This window comes from Orbicella faveolata, unplaced genomic scaffold, assembly GCF_042242905.1.
Source record: "Orbicella faveolata isolate gen_17 unplaced genomic scaffold, um_ofav_v1 contig_24, whole genome shotgun sequence".
In the NCBI taxonomy this organism is placed as follows: Eukaryota; Metazoa; Cnidaria; class Anthozoa; order Scleractinia; family Merulinidae; genus Orbicella; species Orbicella faveolata.
Genome location: NW_028301552.1, coordinates 4952226 through 4967820, shown reverse-complemented (window position 1 = coordinate 4967820; position 15595 = coordinate 4952226). Strand labels below are relative to the sequence as shown.

The window sequence follows — 15595 nt, the reverse complement described above, 5'->3', positions numbered from 1 at the left end:
CCTGTGAATCAGTGACTGGTGGTACCGCGCTTGACTAGTCTCTTTAGCCTGACTGAACAAAAAAACTGAGTGTCAAAAGTCTTCTTTAAGTTTAGTGCGCTTTTTCAACCCTCTCTGGTTCGCTTCAAGCGCGCGACAAGAAACGAGTGATTTTCATCCGCTAGTTAGTTCACTACCAACCTCGACATAATAAGAGAGACTAGAGACTATCAAACCAGCAGATTAAATATTTAAAGACCCTTTTCGTCAATAAAAATACGTTTTTTTCTGCATTTCCGGAGATACTCCGTGCGTACGGGCGTAACGCATGTGCGTACCTCCGGAAATCCAGGAAACAATATAGTTATTGATGCAAGCATCTTTAATAATGAAATCGGCTTGTCTCTGTTATTAAAACCACTACAATTATATTGTCCCAAAGGTTGACACATAAACAAACATATTAATTAAGTTACCAAATACTCAACATTACTTCATGTATTGATTTGTGAACCTTTTCCCTTAAAGACATGGGAAATGGCATTTCTGAGCTCCTAAAAATATAAATTTCTTGTGGGGCATGCCCCTGAACCTTGCTAGCACCTTTGGCACTCGCTAAACTTTGTCTTTGGCGCGTGCTCCATGGAAAACGCACGCTACATCCTGTCTCTTTCAGTGTTTGGACACGCAAGGGATCTTCGTCTGTGTTCGCTTTTAAAATTGAGGTGTCCGCTTAAGAAAGCTTTAAAAGACGTCCTTGTCCGCTTATTTTAAGGCATCCTCATAGTACAGGGGGTTCACTGCAAAATGCTTAAACGACTTCTATAACAAAGCAAACCACGACGGCAACGGCAACGAGAACGCCACCAAACAAAAGGTTTCCTGAGTAGAACAAAATGGCCGTGCACGTGCGTTCAGCTATAAGTCTTCGTACATTTCTTTGCCGTCCTCTGTACATCAACAATGTGAAATTACCAAGTTCTGCGTATTTTGGAGAACGAGTGAGATGAATTTTATTTTCTCACCTCTTGGCTGTGCACGTGGCACAGTTAGTGCAAGAATTGTTTTTAAAGTCGGTCATTGACAGAACCTGGATTGTAGAAAGCACTTCTTCGATTTTTTTTGTTTCTGTTTTTTCTTTTTTGTTTCTTTTTTTTTTTTCAGCAGTTTTTGATGCGCGGGAAATTTTTTTTTGGAAATTGTCCAACACCCCCCTGCCCCCCCCCCCCTTCATAAAAGTAATAGTCCATCCGTACATAAAAGGAAGGGCGAATGTACCCTCTCCCTATTCGCGTGCATGTCCAATATTTCAATTTTTCTCGCGCGCGAAGCCAAAACGGAAAAGCCAAAAGTGCTCAAAGAGCCGCTTAAATATCGTATTTTGCTGCCGAAAGAGGTTTGACTCAGTTGAATAAATACAAGTTCAGAATTCGAACGAGCCGCACAAAATGAAGCAATGTGATTGGCTAATTAGCGACCGTCACCTGTCACTCACTGCAAGTCAGTCTCAGCAACGAAACTCGAACGCGTTGTTCGATCAATCTCCCAGTTTATGAACATTGCGTACGGTCGCAATTTTTATGCAATGTCGGACTCAGCTGTCCATGAAGAACTTGAAGAAATAGAACAGGAAAACACGGTAAAGTATTTCTTCATTGCTCGTAAACACAATTCAAATGGTTTTTTTTGAAGATCGAAATGGGATCGAATTTCACTTTGAAAGGGTAATTTGAACAGACAAGGTCGCAGTGCAAACGAAGAAGGGTTGTTACGAACTACGCTTAATTTCCTCTCATATCTCCCCAGGATCAAACTGTAGGATGTAAAAGAAAAGGGAAAGTGCGAAAAGGGAGACCAAGAAAAACAGTTGCACAGGTATGTCCTTCAATTTTTAGATGTAAGTCGTAATTTTGCCGAGCATTGAATCGAACGCGGTTTTGTGGCAAACGATGGCTGCGATCGCATCGCGGTGAGGATGTGTTGTTTTCTCACGTGTTTTTGACCGCATCTTATAACGATTCGGGCAATCCTGACGTTGTGTTTAACTAACAACTTCTCAATTTAAAATAAGTACTCCAAAAAAAGGTTCTGGTATAATATTGTGCTCACACTGGCGACTTGTTTTTGCACTTTGCCCGCCATTTTAATATGGCGCCGGAATAATTTTCTGACGGCTCTGCGGTCGCGTCGTGAAAAATGCTTTCAGTTGTTGTCAAACTAGCGCTAGTGCTTTGTGCATGAAAATCTTGAGGAAAATTCTTTTATATCGTGGATAATCCTTGACTAAACTTTTGTTATCCATCAAATTCAATGAATACTTCATAACCAAGAAAACTTTTCGGGGGAGGGGTAGCATAGTACAGCATAAGAGGGAGAGGTGTTGATGGTTTTATTTATTTGGAAAATTTTCAAGCGAAATAGGCTTTGATCTAATATCAGTGGCTAAGGAATTTGTAGGATAAGTCCTTATGTTTTGAAAGCAAAATTATGTACTAAGTAAGTGGTCAGGTCTCAAACAGGATTGAAGCAAAAAGATATTCCAGCCTCCCCCACCCCACCCCCCGACTCTAGAAGAAACCCTCGAGTAGATTAGCCATTAGGTATCCATGAATGCAGAGTTCACTGGATTTCAAGAATTAAAACATCTACAGGTAAAACTGTAGGATATATATGAGAGCGAATATCCCAGGCTCCTATATGAAAAGGTCGCAGATGCTCATCATCTCGTTAAGGCCGGTATAAATCAAGGATTCTGGTCTCACTTAGGGTGTTGATGATGAAACGCCACTATGTTAAGTTGTCAAAGTATCTTTTAGGGTGCACCCACTTGTAGTACATAAATCCGTGATTGCACTCACATTCGTGTAATGCTTACCTATACTAATTACAGATTCATTGTCCAATCTCAGCTTTTAATGTCTCCAATTTTTCTAGTAAAAGTAAAATCTGGAAAACTGCTGGTCTTTTACCCTAGTTCAAAGCTATTCAGAAATTTAGAGATTTTTTTGTCCGTAACCATGTTTGCATAGCCCAAATGGCCAAAGTTAAGTAAAACAGGATACAAGTTTTTCAAACTACTGGGCTTTTTAACAGGCAAATATGGGATGTATCAGTAATCTTTCAGTATAGCTTTTGGGATTTATTTCTGAGTAGATTTCTTTTCTTCTTCTTTAAATTTTTTTTAAAATTTTGCTTTGTTTATCTCTGCATTACTAGTAGCACCCTTAAAATATCTTTTTTTAATTTTGCTTTGTTTACCGCTGCATTACTAGTAGCACAAGTGGCCCATCAGGCCATGTATCAGTAATCAGGGATGTATCAGTAATTTTTCAGTATAGCTTTTGGGATTTATTTCTGAGTAGATTTCTTTTCTTCTTCTTTAAATGTTTTTTTAAATTTTGCTTTGTTTATCTCTGCATTACTAGTAGCACCCTTAAAATAATTTTTTTAAATTTTGCTTTGTTTACCGCTGCATTACTAGTAGCACAAGTGGCCCATCAGGCCAGAGCTTATTTCTGGTTTCAGTAGCATTAAAAGTGACTGGGAGTTTTTCTACTCTCCCTAGATGGGATGCTTGTCCACCACTGGGTTACTCTCAGCATTAAATTCATCAGTACCCATTTATACACCCGGCTAGAAAGAGGTGCTGTGAAAGTTAAGTGTCTTGCCCAAGAACACAACACAATGTTCCTAGCTAGGGCTCCAACCCGGACTGCTTATCCTGGATGGAAGCAAACTTGTTTTTGTACATGTGGCATATTATTACTAATAAAACTTAAACTAAACTTAAACTTAAACTTAAATTAACAGTGAGGCCACTGCACCACCATTAATGTATTAATGCCCAAATACCTCGTAAAGGACATATCCAAAAACTATCAATCTTATGAAAAATCACAGCAGTTACTCAAGTATTGTCAATTTCGTACTGCAAAATATCCTTTACACCTCATCGACGCTCCCTGGTTAGCAATTCTGCATGACCCTCTTAAATTAATCTTCAGTGGCCATGGTAATGGAAGTGAAAGAAGTTGTGATATGACATGTAAATGCACTGGTTTTGTTAGGGATAGGTGAAAAGGAGAAAATTGTCCACCACCAGAATTATTAGTATAGGAGGAATTTGGTGGGGGAGATTGCTTGCCTCCTGCAGTCTACTGTCAGGAACAGTTTCCAAAGCTGGAAATTAACACTGATGTCAAGTTCATCGCACTCTGATTCATTACCTATTATAGTCTAAAATTATGCTTTTTGCATGATGCCTAATTTTTCGGGCAAAAGAAATTGAACCCCTCTTAAAGCTACTTAGTCCACTGCTAACCCCTTCTAAGTTTTGCGGTAAGATTTACACCTCATCTACGTTAAAACATTTTTTAGGCTCCCACAACAATGGAACGTTCTGCCCAGCAGTTACCTCCACAGCTAGAATCTCAGCCCCCACAATCAACAATACACCCTACAGAAGTGGCATTGCAGCCTCCTGACACCATATTGCAGCCTCCACAAACAGTAGTGCAGCCTCGTGGAGAAGCAGGTGTGCACAAGCCTTTGCAGTCAGTACTGCAGCCTCCACAAACAGCACATCAACCTCCACAAGCAGTGCCTGTGCCTTTGCAATCAGCACTGCAGCCTCCAGATGGAGCATCTCACACTCCTACTACTTTACTGCGGCCTCCACAAACAGTGCCTGAACCTTTGCAATCAGCACTGCAGCCTACTAAGGCAGCACCCCAGGTTCCACAAACCATGCCTCACCTTTCAGTACATCAGCTTCCTCAAACAGAGCAGCAGCCCCAAACAATGCTTCAGCCATCACAAACAGTGTCTCAGCCTTCACCAGCACCTCCACCTTCACTCATATTAATCCAGCCTCAACAAGCAACACCCCAGCTGCCAGAAGCAGTCCCTCAGCCCTTACAAGGAGCACCTCAGCCTTTGCAAACAGGACTGCAGCCTCCACAAACAACCCCTCTGCTGCCACAAACAGTGCCTCAACCATTACAAACAGTATTTCAGCCACCACAAAGTGCATACCAGCCACCACCAACAATGCCTCAGCCTCTGCACACAGCGCTTTATCCTTCACAAGCAATTCTGCAGCCTCCACAAACTGTGCTTAATTCTCCCCAAACTGTGCTTCAGGCTCCACAAACATCACTTCAGCTACCACAAACAGTGATACACCCTTCATACACCATGTTTAAGCCTCAACAAGCAGCACATCAGCCTCAACAGACTGTACTCCAGTCTCCACAAGTAGTAGCTAACCCCACTCCACACCATGGAACGTTTGAAAGTAACCCACCTTCAGCACCATTTCTCCAATTCACAATGCCTCCCAATTTCTTTCCTTCACCAGTGTTAAACAGCATACTGCAAACTCCTCTTCAGCATGGTGTTCCGTCTTCCTTGACAGCCTCTCAGTCTTCCACCATGAGCTTACTTAGTGCTCTTCAAGATGACAAACTGGGACTGATACTGCCTGTGTTAGTGAGGATGGAGCACAAGATGGATCAGATTATGGCATTGTTAGGAGCTAAATCAAGTGCTGGAATAAATGTGATGAAAATGGAAAGCGAGCTGAATCCCGCCATGACAGGAAACCAGTCAAGTGCTGCTATGACGGGAAACCTATCCAGTGCAGGTCGCGTGGAAAACCAGTCAAATGCTTCTGTGATGGGAAACCAGTTGCCTTTTAGCATGACAGGTAAACAATCAAATCCTGCCACAATGGGAAATAAGTCAAATTCAACTTTGGCAGGAAACCGGCTGAATGAAGGAAACCAGTCAAATGCCATCACGATTGAAAATCAATCAAATACCGATACCAACGCACCTCAGTCTAACCCTACGGCAATGGAAACCTCGACTTCCTCCACGGTGAACACCAATTTAAATGCTAGTTTGACAGAAGACGACACCTTAGAGGAAAACCAGGGAGATACCGACGTCGTGATGGAACCAAGTGCTGAAACTGCCAAGCAGACAACCCCTTCAGGCACTGGCAAGTCTACAGCTCAAGGACGTGCAATGCAACATAAAATGGCGAAAATATCTGAAAATACCTTGCCAAATGATTTAAACTTCCCCATATCGCGTGACAATATTATCGCATTACAAGCAAAGTCCACATCTACAATGAACTTTGCTGTGCGGTTGATGCGCGAAATGTTTACCCTAGATGAACTAGAGGGGAAGAATATTGCAGGAGCGAGAGGAAAAGATCGAGTGGATCCTAACAGGGTGGAAATAATCAAAGACATTGTTTTCCAGGTTTATCGTACTTCGCCATCAGACAGGGATTATGTTTGGAGGTGTTGTCGTAAAGCAATGGACTCTTTTATGCGTAGGATGAAGCGTGAAAGGGTTCTGAAGAACAAACTTGCTGTTGTCACTGAAAGTAACTGACACATTTTGATATACAAGTTTTCTGTTTTTTCGATTTAATTCGACGATAGCGGGATCTTTGTTAGTTTAGTAGCTACAATAGTCTATTCCAGTCGTCAGATTGTTTGGGAGCAGCGCAAAAATACGTCTAGAGAGAAAAATGGGGGAAGCGAGCCAAGGAACCCCTCCCCTATATTCCTCCTCCGCTTTTTCTCGTTACGCCGAACTCAACCTGAATCCCACAGCCCTTTCCCCCACTCCCAAGTGAGGGAAAGGGTTCTGAGATCGAGGTTGCGCCCAACTAACTGAATGACAGGATCGGCTAGTAAAGTATGAATCAGGTATGCTGATATGGTTTGAGATTGAGATTTTGTATTTTCTTTAAAAATTATCATGGACGTTTTTGCAGCTGTTGCAGGACGTAGCTTTTCAGTTTTCACACTTTGGAAGTGCTTTGAGTTATTTTAGAGCTATAAGTACTCCAACCCTGTCTAACTATGTCACCCTCATCAGCCAATCAGGTCTAAAAGCAACTACTCCCTCTTATTTTCAGCGCATTTTCATCAGTTACATACGTGTTTTCCCGCTCCTTTTTAATTCTTTGACAAATTTGTAGTACGATTTGATCAGTATTCTTGAGCTTACTGACGCATCTCGTTCGTTTGAACTTGTTCATTTTAAAGTTTACTAGAAAGTAAGCGAAACTGTAGAATTAAACTTGGACAACGCACACACCTGCTGCTGGCTATTCCGTTTTACGTAGGCGTTTTAACCGTTGCCTTTTTGGTTTCGCTGAAATTAATGATTTTATGTTTACAACTTCTCTGGATCAGTATTATGTTCAATTAAAGAAAGTGCAAGTAAAGAATTTCCAGTCTTTGAATGATGTGTTACATTTTTATGTACCCCATTCCCTCATCCCCGCCTTATGCCGTTTGATTGCCGAACTAGCTGATATGTGAATGGTAATCCAAAATGATCCGTGGCTGCGTGGCACGGTAAACAGTTCAAAAGTTATAAATATTAATAATTCAGTGCCAAAATAAATTCAGTTATATTGCAGAGGTTTCGGGTTTAGCCCATCCCTAGTGCTAAGTTTAGTTTTCAGTGAACAAAGCTAAACTTAGCACCGAGGAAGGGCCAGACCCGAAACGTCCACTATGTAATTGAATTTATTTTGGCCCTGAGTTATTACTATTTATAACTTTTTAGCTGATATATGGGTTCTGATATGGGTTATTGACCAAGCGTGAGGTCAAGGTGACTGGATATTGGCCAAGAGGTTTTTTGCTTGTTTATGGACCGAGAAGAAGTCGACGTCCATAAAAAACAAACAAACAAACAAAAACAGAACGAGGCTGATTTCCAGCCATACCGAACAAACTTGGTCAATATGGGATAAAAGAAAAAAAAAAAAAAGAAAAAATGATCTTCGGAGAAATTTTTCTTGTGGGACACAGCGCCCAATCCCTTGTGGACAAGCTCTTGGGCGTTGCTTCCATCAAGCAAACTCTATGCCAATGCCTTTTAGCTTCGTTGTGGACCGGGGAGTAATGGAAGGGTGATAACTAAGTCGAAAACAGACTGTACTAGACTGTAGCTAGGTTGCGGTTCCGTTCTTTAGTATTCGGCTAAGCTCCATCGTAAACACCTGAAACATAACATACATCAGAATCTCACTCGGGATTAAGCATTACTGCAAGAAATGTTCAGCTAGTCCTAGAGGCCAATTAGAATGGAAAACAATTCTTAGAAGTACTGTATCTTTATACTACTGGCTTCAGTTTTGTTGCACTAAATTTATCACCCACCCATTTGTGATATAATTTTCTATTGTTGACTCTGAAAGTTTTCTGATGAAATATCATATTTTGTGGTGCCATGGAAGCAGAAATTTAGAAAGAGTATGCAAAGATGACGACAAAAGAATATTTTTGTTGATTGTTTGATTGGTTTCTCGAGTGCTAACATGTCGAAGTTAGCTTTCAAGCCATTCGTTGATTTTCCACTTACCCTTGTGACGTCACTGAATGGAGTATATCCGGGTCCTTTTCTGATGAAATACCGCAGGTTGGTGGTGTCATGAGCCAGCCGGACTAAAATATCAACAAAGAAAGTGGCTCGATTCGCTAAAACGAAAATGTTGCCCTAGCAAGATCTGCAGATGATTCCTGATGGTTTCGAACTATGAATTTAGTTTGTTAACAGTGACTTTACTTCGAAAATGGAATCGTTTATCCATTTGTTTGAAACACCATCAGGAAGTGGGACCCAAACTACCCGGGCATCTATGCCAGAGTGCCTGCCTCCAGAGGTAAACAGCGAGTTTTGCGCCCATTTTACCCGCATTTCTGTCCGTTAAGTAAACTTGTGCTTTCTGATCTTGTGCAGGTCGAAGAAGGAAATGTAGAATATAAGGTAGGTTTATCCCTAAGGCTCTGGTGTTGTTGGTAATTTGCAGTTTTCGAACTGAAAAGCAGGCTCCTTTTGTAGCTTGCGCGGGAAAAATTATGTTCGTAAACTTAACCGACTTTTCCAGACATAATTTTTAATCCTGTTTATCGCTGCGAGGATACGAGAAACATATGTCAGGCTAAAGCGATTATTCTCTTTCTGGAAATGGTTACTGAGTTGAACATTGAGCTTATGCATATGTCGCCATCTTGTTTGTAAAATGCAAGATTATAATTTAGTGTTAGTTTTGTCTTCGTGGCATCTTTCGTCTGTACGAGACCTGAAATTTATTCAGGCTTATTATAAACTTCTGCCCCGACGACAAGTTAGTCCCGTTGAGATGAACTTAATTTTTTTCTGTGAATTTGGAATCATTTCATGAAATAAGGTATATCAAATATTTTTCTTCCTTGGGTGAAATTAGCTGACGTAGTTGTGTTGGAAGATGGAGAATTTACCCAGAACAGCAACTTTGTTATGGTGTGAAGACTAAGGTAACAGGTGTCTCAAAACGTAGTAACAACCCTGGTCATTACTAATGTCTAACATTACTGTGACAGCTGAAGCTTGTAAACCCTTCTCCTTCTCGCCTTGAGCACCTGGTCACACAAATGAAGTGGCGTCTTCAGGAAGGTGAAGGAGAAGCAATTTACGAGATTGGTGTGGAGGACAACGGCATGTTTGTTGGTCTCACAAGAGAAGAGCTTGACTCTTCCCTCAGTACACTCAATGTCATGGCATCAAAATTAGGAGCTCACACTACCTTGCTGCGACGCCATGTGGTGGAAAATATCTTTAATGGTCCCAGTAGGCAGGTGGCAGAAGTCCTTGTCCGGCGCGTGCCAGATGATCAACAAGTGAGTAAGATTTTGTGGTTATCAGGTAGTTCACAATTACAGGCAAGCTACTTAATATAGGATGACCATTTATAAGAGAGAAGGGTGGAGAGACCTCATTTGGTCGCCAAAGACACATGTGGGTATGGGATAGGGTCATCTGTAGATCTACAGGATATTTCTGTACAGTGGTTTAAGTTAGCGATCTTGAACATTCTGTTCCAAGACGCAAATAATCACAGATTATACGTATATAAGTTTGCAAGGTGCATGCTGTGGCCAGCCAGATTAACAACTACTGAAACTGAGGAGTTACACTTAACAGGATGACAATTTGGATGTCATTGGCTTCCCTTGACAATTGTATTTTGTCAATGTATTTTCAGTTCATTGACATAAGACTTGCAGTGCTGGGAAATGTTGACGCTGGAAAGAGCACATTACTGGGCGTCTTGACCCATGATGAATTGGACAATGGTCGTGGACGGGCAAGGTTGAACCTTTTCAGACATCTGCATGAAATTCAAACTGGAAGAACATCGAGTATCAGCCATGAAATACTGGGATTTAACAGCAAAGGAGAGGTATGCACATAAATCAAAAGGCTATCAATAGTAAGCTCTACATTGTCGCTATGAGGTTGTCAATTGCTATGTAAGGCGAGTTTGGCAAGTAAGATTTTCATCTTGGGGCTAATGATTATATTGCAATGTTATCTAATAACTATTTTGTACAAAATATAATCTTAATATCAGATTACCAGATTGTGTGTACGTAATATTTAAAATGCTATATTATAATGGATCTGTCTGTTTATTCATTTGAAGTATTATTTAAGTAACACTGTAACAGTAGATGATAGAATCATAAGTTATCTCAGGCTAGGCTAGAAATTACTTAAAGCCTTCATATATAGAAATTTTATTGTGTTGTATGTACTTATCATGGTGTTTTTGTCCAGGTTATCAACTACAGTGAATCGCGGACAGCAGAGGACATTTGTGAACAGTCATCTAAGCTGATAACTTTTATCGATCTTGCTGGACACCACAAGTACCTGAGAACAACAATATTTGGTTTAACTGGCCATTCCCCAGATTTTGCTATGTTGGTAATTGCCGCAAATGCTGGTATTGGTAAGAGATGCACATGTTCAACTGATCTACACCTGTCTTTCAAAGAATACATGTAGCATCTCTTTTACATGGGTTTCTAAAAGTGCTGACTTGATGTTTCTTCTTCATGTTTAGTGGGAACTACCAAAGAACATTTAGGCCTGGCCATGGCTCTGAAAGTACCAACCTTCGTCATAGTAAACAAGACAGACATCTGTTTACCAGCAATGGTAGAACGAACCCTGAGAGTACTTGATCGACTTCTAAAATCTCCTGGCTGTAATAAAGTGCCAGTTGTTGTCAGAACAGAAGATGATGTGATAGTTGCTGCTACTAACTTCACCTCTAATCAGTAAGTTCACACTTGAATTGTCACATTTCCATCACTTACTTAATTTATTAAAAATAATCCAGTCATTATCTCTTTACCAGATGATCGCTCTTTTATTACAATCCTTTAAACCCAAGATCTCCTGGGCTTGAAAAATGTTATTTACTACTGTTTTTTCCCAAGGAGAGAAAAACACTGTGGAAAATGTCTCAGCCGCTTAAGAACTTCGCTCTCTGCTCCCTTTTTTTGACTCATGAGACATTGAATAAATCTAGAAACATATAAATACCAACAATCATCTGCTATCAGACCACACCCACTAAGCAGCATAATCAGACACTTTGTCATAGTCCCACATACATAAAATGTTATGCAACATTTTCAGCCTTTGACAAACAGACTCCTCACTTTTTCTGGTTACATCCTAAAGATGTCAGCTACGTGTAATGGGAGGTTTGCTCTTGATCATATTTTATTGCTGACTGAGATAATATCTTTTTCTTCTTTCAACTTCAGGGTAACACCGGTGTTCACTGTGTCCTGTGTAACAGGAGAGAATCTGAATCTTGTCCGGAAATTCTTGAATCTTGTACCTCCAGCTCGATCACCCATGGATCAGGAGAAACTAGCTCAAGAATGTACCGAATATCAGGTAAGTACGTGTTTCCCAGCTCTTGTAGACTTGCCGAGAGCATTCATTTGCTTTGACATCCTTAGACTTTGCAGCTAGAAGAGTATTCAGGCATATTTCACCAATCTCTATAGCCATCAGACGAGTATAATCTGTTTGTATTATCGTTATTTAGTATAAACAACATTGTTACATTGCTGTGTGTACTGAATTTAATAACAATTTTGTGTGTGATGTGTGTGTTGCAGGTTGATGAAATATTCAATGTTCCAGGTACTGGTCCTGTTGTTGGTGGCACTTTGGAGAGGTGAGCAGTGATACTATTGTTGCTCTCATATTAGAGTGTAGCTCATAGAGACAATGCACTTGACTAAAAGGTCATAGTTTTCAAAACCTTGAAAGAATGTGTAGGGTTGTGGCATAAAATTGGGGCCGTCATGCATGTAAAGATGTGGCTGCTAGTGAAAGTTCAGCTGTAGTTACTGTTTAGTGCCCTCTTTCCAATAAGTGAACTCGTCTAACAAGTGCTCTCCCTCGAGTGCTGTGTTTTTTACATCTAATAAGTGCCCCTGTTCTGATAAGCACCCCATAGCAAAAGTGACATTCAAGGCATTGACATAGAATAGACTGATTAGACAAATAAATTATGAAGTCTACTTTCTCATCTGAATGTAATATTGAACGTTATGCCTATCAGTTCCCCTTGTGCTACATTTCTTGAGCTGCCAAAAGTAAATTGTTGGTGATCATGGCTATTTTGTTTCTTCAGGGGTGTTCTTCGTGAAGGAGATCAACTGCTCTTAGGTCCCTCTATTGACGGACACTTTCAGCCAGTGACTGTGACATCAGTGAAGAGAAACCGAGCTGCTTGCCGTGTGGTCCGCGCAGGCCAAGCTGCCTCTGTGGCTATCAGTGGAATTGATAGGAGTTTACTAAGACGAGTAAGATAGAGCCGATCTCTAGTATTTGCGTGTGGTAAAAATGTTTTACAAGCCAATTGAAAGCATTTGAAAGTTATTTGCTTCACTGGCGATTAGCTATGCAGGTCAATCTGAGCACTGTGTTGTCTCACCACACCTGGCCCCAGTTGTTCAAAGACCGGATAATGCTATCCACAAAACAAACTATGCTATCCGCCAAATAGTGATTTATCCAATGGATAGCATTATCCATCTTTGGAACAACCCAGGCATGCAAGTCAATTGGCTCAAAGGTTCACTCTTTTAGTGTCAATACTCTTTATTATACAACCTGTGGTTAAGCAGTTGGTGTGTCAGAGTTCGATGACAGTTGGTAGTCAGAGCCCCTATAACTGTCATGTATAGTCTCAGTAGGCAAAACACTTGTCTACAATTGGCATATGAGTTGATATCCCCAGATTGTTGTTGATAAAAAAAAAATATCAACAAGTCTACAAATAATAATGCTAGAAGGTAACCTGCCTTCTCCATGGGAGTAGTGACAACAGATTTATTGCTACAGAAACTGGAATTGTAGACTTTTAGGTACCTTGAAAGGGTGGTTGTTACAGAGAGAATTTTGGGAACCATTATTTGTGTTTACCGGTACTTTATCTTGTTTACATTTGTTACAGGGCATGGTTCTCACAGATCCAGTTCAAAAACCTCGCTCCTGCTTGGGATTCTGGGCAGATGTGTTTCTTCTGTTCCATACTACATCAATAAGCAAGCGTTTCCAGGCAACTGTGTACATAGGAAATGTTATTCAGACAGCAGTTATTGAGGAGATGAACAAGGTATATAAGAAGTGCCAGCAAATCTTAATAAACAAATTTTTCAGTAACACTGGTATGGTTTGAACTCTAGAATAGAATCAAGCAGTCACACCTCTCCACGACAGCCACCTTGGGGACAGAGGAAAGTGGCCGTTGTAGAGAAGGAAATTGGGTTTTGTATACACTGTTCATCAGTCACTGATTAATACCCATTATCAAGAGTTTATTGTGGCAGTTGGGACATGTGTTAGTGAGTGAATGTATGTGTCATCCGCCGCGACAAAAAAACCATTCCGTTGTAGAGAGGCGGCCATTAGTAGCGGTTTGATTGCACCTATAGTCTAGGATTGAGCTCTAGCCAGATTCACTGTGCTGTAACTTTACTCTCAATTGGTCTCCCTCCACTAAGGAGAATAATGGATTCCAGTAAAATGTCAGGGCAGCTTGACAAAATGTTGGGGGAAATCCGCAATGTACACCCGTACTTAATAGACAGAATGGTTATGAAACCTGGCAAAGTTCTTTGTTGTATGTTTTTGTTGACTATTTTGGGGATTGACCCTGCACAAAACCTGGCAAAATACAAAAGGTGGGTTATATGTGCTCATACAACTAAGCAATAGAATATTACAATTATGTAATCATGCATAGTCAGTGAGCATAAAACAAAAGATGAGCAGGGTCAAGGACCTACCAACATCAATTTTAGCCTGTTTGTTTGCTTCTTTGATGTTTACCAGTGCATCTTAACCATTTTCCTCCATTAACTAATGGTACACCATACAACATACATGAATTAACCTTTCATACAATTTGACCTAGCAACATTGCATCTGAGAACTGACCCATAGTTTAACGCTCAGCTGTTGTTTTTCAGGAGTCCTTGAGGACTGGCCAGAGAGCAAAAGTTCGATTCAGATTCATCAAACAACCCGAGTACATTCGCCCAGGATCAAGGATCTTCTTTAGGGAGGGGCATACTAAGGGAGTTGGGCAGGTCCAGAGTGTGATTAAATACAGTCATGACACTGATAGATAGCACTGATACACACAAATGATCATGGGAGTGGTTACCAGTCCTCGCTCTGTTGATTTGGTTGAGTGAAAATGACACCGATAGATAGGACTGATATGCACAAAGGATGGTGGGAGTGATTACCAGTCCTCGTTCTGTTGGTTTCGTTGAAGGAAAATGTTTGCGTTTTGGACAGACAGTGCCTAGGCTCCTCGCTGGTTATCTGAAGTGACATCTGGTCGAGGGAATGAAATCGCGCGCGGTTAAGGTCTCGTTTGGAGGAAGTTTTAAGTATTTTTTAAAGCAGGAGTGGCAAAGATATTTTATGCATGGGTGTTGGAATGACTAGCAAGGCTCACTTGCAAAGCAAACCCTAAGAGAAGTGGTTTGACCTTGTGGAAACTAAGGACAAGACTGCTAAAAACGCTGGTCATCAAGAAGAGACTTTAACTTACAGTTCACTTATACTGTATTGCCCAGTCATACCAAATATTGCATTTGTCTGAAAGCTGCAAAAATATTTCGTGCGTAGAGACGTTTCACCGAACCTGACTGACTGAATTGGAAGTTACTAAACTTAATGACAACTGGAGGGGATGGGAGTGGGGGCTTTTTTTTTTCTGTAATTTTCAGACCAGTGTGAATGGTTGGTGTGAATGAGTTGCATTTTAAAGAACGTTCGTAAAGAGTGTTGGAAATCGGTAACTTATGGTCATTACAGAGGTTTTTGTAGACTGCAAATATTTTCCGATTTTATAAGACCCCTACTTACTGGAGCAAGCCGTGAAACAACATTCATAGAACTCAGTGGGATACAAATAACGTGGGGTTACGTAATGGTTATTAGGTGGATTGTGTTGGATAAGCTGAAATATCAGCTGGTACCAGAAAAATTAATAAGTACCTTGCAGCAACCCGACGATGGTTTTAAATTTTTACCATGTATACACACAATTTGGTGGTTTTAACAAGTTTTAATTTTCCTGTAAATATATAAACTAATCAAGTATCGACTCTGGCCGAAGTCTTTATACGGAAGTTTTAAGAATCCATTGATGCCGAACTGGCTTTACCAGAAGAATTAAATTTGGGTTACCTTAAATTGCTTCTTT

At 40.6% G+C, this 15595-nt stretch overlaps 2 protein-coding genes across 2 annotated transcripts; both read left to right on the top strand.

Moving 5' to 3' along the window:
- Positions 1 to 997: 997 nt before the first annotated feature.
- LOC110056340 (uncharacterized) lies at positions 998 to 7234 on the top strand. Its single transcript, XM_089291025.1, has 3 exons — positions 998 to 1618; positions 1786 to 1854; positions 4357 to 7234. The coding sequence occupies exons 1-3, from the start codon at positions 1532 to 1534 to the stop codon at positions 6385 to 6387; spliced, it is 2187 nt and encodes a 728-aa protein (XP_089147151.1). The 5' UTR covers positions 998 to 1531; the 3' UTR covers positions 6388 to 7234.
- Positions 7235 to 8428: 1194 nt separating this feature from the next.
- Positions 8429 to 15585, top strand: LOC110056338 (GTP-binding protein 2-like). The gene is made up of 11 exons (XM_089292085.1): positions 8429 to 8680; positions 8758 to 8784; positions 9381 to 9677; positions 10043 to 10240; positions 10618 to 10792; positions 10907 to 11123; positions 11619 to 11754; positions 11982 to 12040; positions 12503 to 12674; positions 13328 to 13489; positions 14346 to 15585. Exons 1-11 carry the CDS (start codon positions 8591 to 8593, stop codon positions 14505 to 14507), a joined length of 1695 nt encoding a protein of 564 aa, XP_089148211.1. The 5' UTR covers positions 8429 to 8590; the 3' UTR covers positions 14508 to 15585.
- The last annotated feature ends 10 nt before the right edge of the window (positions 15586 to 15595 follow it).